Source organism: Lactuca serriola, chromosome 6 (assembly GCF_051521515.1).
Source record: "Lactuca serriola cultivar US96UC23 chromosome 6, Lser_US96UC23_V15, whole genome shotgun sequence".
NCBI lineage: Eukaryota > Viridiplantae > Streptophyta > Magnoliopsida > Asterales > Asteraceae > Lactuca > Lactuca serriola.
Genome location: NC_136413.1, coordinates 147,324,262 through 147,329,521, shown reverse-complemented (window position 1 = coordinate 147,329,521; position 5,260 = coordinate 147,324,262). Strand labels below are relative to the sequence as shown.

At 33.7% G+C, this 5,260-nt stretch overlaps 1 protein-coding gene across 1 annotated transcript; it reads right to left on the bottom strand.

The window, feature by feature from the left end:
• Positions 1-2,102: 2,102 nt before the first annotated feature.
• Positions 2,103-4,528, bottom strand: LOC145057044 (uncharacterized protein At1g76660-like). The gene is made up of 2 exons (XM_079004809.1): positions 4,259-4,528; positions 2,103-3,732 (listed from the first exon to the last, which is right to left on the bottom strand). The coding sequence occupies exons 1-2, from the start codon at positions 4,352-4,354 to the stop codon at positions 2,665-2,667; spliced, it is 1,164 nt and encodes a 387-aa protein (XP_078860935.1). The 5' UTR covers positions 4,355-4,528; the 3' UTR covers positions 2,103-2,664.
• Positions 4,529-5,260: the final 732 nt, after the last annotated feature.

Genomic DNA, 5,260 nt, shown 5'->3' with positions numbered 1-5,260 from the left:
GACGAAAGATACTTGGAGATTTTTGTAAAGTTTTTTAGTTGGTGTTTGGATGCATGTGTTGTAATTGATTATTTAAATTTTTTGTAATTGATTATTTAAATTTGTAGTGGTTGATAACTAATTATTTAAATGAATCTCAATTATTTATTTTTCATTTTGAATTAAGACTATTTGATATTCGATCGGATATGGTAAGAGGGTGGTTTAGTTTTATTAGAAGAGGTTGGTTAAGTCTTATTCGATCGGATTCAAACCGTTTGATATTCTAATTAGAAGCTTCGGTTAGATTCAAACTATTTGATACTCTAATTAGAATACTCTGATTCGGTTATATTATTTATGATATGTATTTTTATTGTTATGATAAAATGTTGTGTTTAGTTTTGACTCAAGTATTCAATTTGATCTCAAAAACTATAAAACAATCATTTAGTACAACCTAAATGATAATGTTCATTGTTAGAGTTTTCAAACAAAAGGAAGAAAATAAAGTAGTCTAAAGTACTTATACAACCGAATTGACCCAATTTGTTAAATAATCAAAACATAACACGAAATCACATGAAAGAGAAAAGACATTTCACCAAAGAGGTTTGAAGAAAATTTTGAAAGATGTTGCGGTTTTTACATGTTTTGAGGATATTTCATATTTCATTACACAAAGCCACAAACTCGTTGCTAGAATAGGTTTGTGAAAAATGTATTCGAGAGAATTTGGGAAGCGTGTTAACGGTTTGCAAACAATTGTCACGAAACAGCAAAAAAAGATGGATTAAAGTATTAAGGACCATTTTGCAAATCATAAAAATCCTTATTCGCAATAAATTGTTATGATAAAATGTTGTGTTTAGTTTTGACTCAAGTATTCAATTTGATCTCAAAAACTATAAAACAATCATTTAGTACAACCTAAATGATAATGTTCATTGTTAGAGTTTTCAAACAAAAGGAAGAAAATAAAGTAGTCTAAAGTACTTATACAACCGAATTGACCCAATTTGTTAAATAATCAAAACATAACACGAAATCACATGAAAGAGAAAAGACATTTCACCAAAGAGGTTTGAAGAAAATTTTGAAAGATGTTGCGGTTTTTACATGTTTTGAGGATATTTCATATTTCATTACACAAAGCCACAAACTCGTTGCTAGAATAGGTTTGTGAAAAATGTATTCGAGAGAATTTGGGAAGCGTGTTAACGGTTTGCAAACAATTGTCACGAAACAGCAAAAAAAGATGGATTAAAGTATTAAGGACCATTTTGAAAAAGATGGACAAATGATGATATCACATCCTCCATTTGACCTAATGTTATGATTAGCCTTTTCAAATTAGTTAAACTTTACATTTAAAACGGATAGTTGTGACTTTATCTCGTAATAGTCATTTCAACTATACATAAACGCCATCATCTTTTCATTATAATGGTCTTTACATATGTATTTCTAACAAATTATCCAAGATATATAGCAAATGTCAAAATACAGGTCGAATAACGAATCAAAACATATATTTTTAGTACCCAATGAAACAGGTAAGTCATATATGTTACAAAGATGACCTGTAACAAGTTAGCATGGTCAAACCAAACTTAACCATGGTTGAGTAAGAATTTTGACTTTGACAAGAATAATGGCCACTCATGCACACTTAGAGCATGCTTCTTTTTATATTTTCTTGCGAATATCTCTGCAAATTCTGACCTAAGTTTGACAACAAAGATAAACCATCCCAAGATTCCATTATTCATGATCATTCACCAGCCAATATTATAGAAAATTCCACACGATTGGTCAAACACCAATAGGATCATATCTAATTCAACAAACATATACATGTTTTTAACATAAAAGTTAAAAGTGGAAATCATAATCACCTTTAAGAAACCAATTATAGAGCAAAGGAGATGATTTATATATAATAATTTTTTGTTATACATAATAATTTATATTTTAAACAACTATATAATATATTGTATAATCTTTTAAAACATAAATTATTATGTATGATAAAAAAAAAATATTGTATATGGATACTCGAGTTAATGGGGCATCCCCAATTCCCAAAAGATCTTTTAACTATGTATCATAACATCTAATCATATACACAAAATCTTATAAATACAATTATACAAGAGAAGATTTTTATACTATACAGAATGCATCATAACTTACACTTTCTACTCACTATTCTAATACATGTAAGAATACCAACACCTACGACTTCAAACCGAACAAAGTCACATTAATATATGAAATTAGTAAATATCATGAATAGAAGGAAAACCATTTCTGTAATTATCATGTTCATATGACTAAACTCACTGTGAAGGTTATCAATGTTTGCTCAATGAGCTACGACAGTCATGTGCGAGCTCACAGGTTTTAATCTTGAACCGGAGCCGAGTTTCCCTACTACCCGCAAAAAAAAAAAAAAAAAAAAAAAAAAAAAAAAAAAAAAAACATATTTATTTTACATATATATATATATATGGTAAAGTAAAGTTCCAACTTCCATGCCACTTTTTAGGCAGAAAAAAGAGTTCTTTTCTGTGTAGGAACACCAACCCCAAAAGGGTCATTGACAATCTAATTCTTGATTCTTGATTTCTTGGTTTCTTGGATTCTTGGTTTCTTGGTTTCTTGTCGGGTGGTGTCCAATCATTAGCTGACACCTGGCTGCATCATCGGGAAGAAAGACCAGTTCTTGATTGACCCGTTTTCCCTTCCAAGAACTTTCTCATTGGTCCACCAATCCGATTCGGCTCCATCCGTACTATCAAAGTTGAACTCTTTAACAGATCCAAGCGTTGTATTTGATCTATGCCTCTGATGTTTTGCCATGTCATCGCCATGGGAATCCCGTCCATTTGCCACGTCAGCACACCGTCTCCTCTCCACACATCTCACAACTTGTTCCGGAGTAACCTCAAACGAAACCCTATGATCAACTAAATGTTGTTGATCTTCGTTTCTTGTTCCATAAGATGGTCCCATACTCGTGAGCAGGAAACCCTCACGAGACCTGGGACCCACGGGATCCGGAGTAAGAGCCTCGGATCCCTGTCTTGATTCCCATTGACAAGGATAAACCTTGCCATGAAGGAAGTAGGGCCCGCCAGGGCCCCGAGTAAAGTCTCCGTCCGGAAACGGAGACGAGTTGCCGGAATTTGAGATTCCGGAGCTCGGTGATATCAGATTACCCATCGGGCTTCCGGGGTATAACTGATAAGATTGAAACTCATACGGTATAACATCGTTTTGGTTACTCGATCCGAGAAGCCGGGCATACGGAACTTCCGGCGAGGATGGGGTGGTCAGGTGGACGGATTCCGGCGGCGGTGTGAACGGCGCGGTGGATGGCTCGGTGGTGTAAGTGGAGAAAACGGGCGGTGACACCAGCTGGGTTTCGTGTGCGTAAGGTCCAATGGCAAACATGTTGGCTGGGCCGCCAGGTGAGTACATGCTGGCGGACACGGAGGTGAAGGAAAGGAAGCCGCCAGGGGAGTGGGTGGCAGACGGTGGTTCTGATTGGAGGAAGGATGCCGGAGATGAAGGAGGAGCAATGAACGGAAGGACTATTGATGATGGTTGTGACATGTGTGTGGTGGTCGGAGGTTCTGTTCTTGAGGAATTAGGCTCTGGAACAAGAACTGCGTGTCCAATTCTTTTGCTTTGCTTTTGAGATCCGAAACACCATGAAATGTTCCAACATCTTCCCCATCTTCTTTTCTGTATTAAGTCAAAAATTAAACACCTTTGAATCAAACAGAGGAACCACAGAATGTTTTGATATTTCTGATCAAAATCAACATTTTTTTTATCTAATACTGATTCATTCAGTCTTCCAGATTGTAAACTTTCTGTATTTCTCTATAATGATGGTAATTTTTAAGCATAAAAATACATTAATACTCAGAAAAATTCCAGTTAAAAACCAAAAAGAATCGGCTTTATTTGTTAACTAAAACTCGGAATACAAGAACAAATCACCTTAGCAATAAACAGCATATACATACATAATATACGAGCTAATAGTATAATTACATATATACCCTTTGCTATGATTGACACCCTTAGCTATGATTGACATGTATCAAGATCTATAGCTATGGAAATGATCAAACAACGAATCCCAGATCTTAAATTTTAAAGAAAACATAAACCCGTGAAACAATTTCATCAAGAAGGAAAACCCATCAAATAACTGATTCAAAATAGCAGAATCGAATCAAAAAGATTGAATTTTTGTTTTCACCTGAACTGAAGAAGATTGAGTTGCTCTATTCTCCGCCGACTGGATCGCCGTCGCGGCGGCGTTAATGGTCACCATGGTATCATTCACACCTCTCATCTTCCAAATCAAGGTACCAAATAAAAATCAATCTCTCTCTCTAGATGATTTTCTCTCTTTCTCTCTCTAAAAGTATGTATGATGCTCTATATCACGTTTGAGGTCAAACACGGCAATGACTTGAAGATTTTCTATAATTATTTGTATGTAAAAGTAAAATATTATTGGAAATATAAGCTAAAAAGTCTAAAAGGTGCTTTCGTATATATAGGGTTGCGCATTGTGAAATTACATAGATACCCCTTTTTTATTTCATGAATCGGTAATTTAATAGATGCACCTGAATTTCACTTGCCTCATTGAATGATTCACCTTATTTACTTTGCATTTAAAAAGCTCACACCAAATGGGCATTGTTCCTGCCATTATTAAACCTTAGCTTGCCAATGGCATGAATGTGGGCTGGCTTATTGTTGTGGAGTTATTGTGAGGGTATAAATGTAAATTGATGCAAGAAATTTTTAAAAAATGATTGTGGATGAATTAGATGTTCATACTTCATAGTTGATATATGAATTTGAATGTTGGGTTATTATCTTTGGGCATTTTGATGTACTAATATATAAGTATTGTTAGAAGCATTTGTATTGACATAATTTATTCTTATAACAAGATTCTTTATCATATCGACTTAAGGGAACTTAATGTCTTGTAAGATAATTTTAAAAAAAAAAAAAATCTTTATTTTTTCGAAATATAAACTTACAAAGAACTGGTATCCAATTTACTCTTAATTTATTGTAAGAAAATAATTAGTGATATCGAAATATTTAAGAAAATTATATTTTTCTAACGCAAGCATAATAGTAAGAAGCAAAAAAGCCAACAAAAAACTGGACATCAATATAAAAAAATACAAAGTTAAGAGTAGTAACAACCAAGACAAACCCAAGCTAAAACAATAAG

Coding starts and splice junctions, on each gene's coding strand:
- LOC145057044 (XM_079004809.1), bottom strand. CDS start 4,354: ATGAGAGGTGTGAATGATACCATGGTGACCATTAACGCCGCCGCGACG. Junction 3,733..4,258: donor CTCAATCTTCTTCAGTTCAG/GTGAAAACAAAA, acceptor GACTTAATACAG/AAAAGAAGATGGGGAAGATG.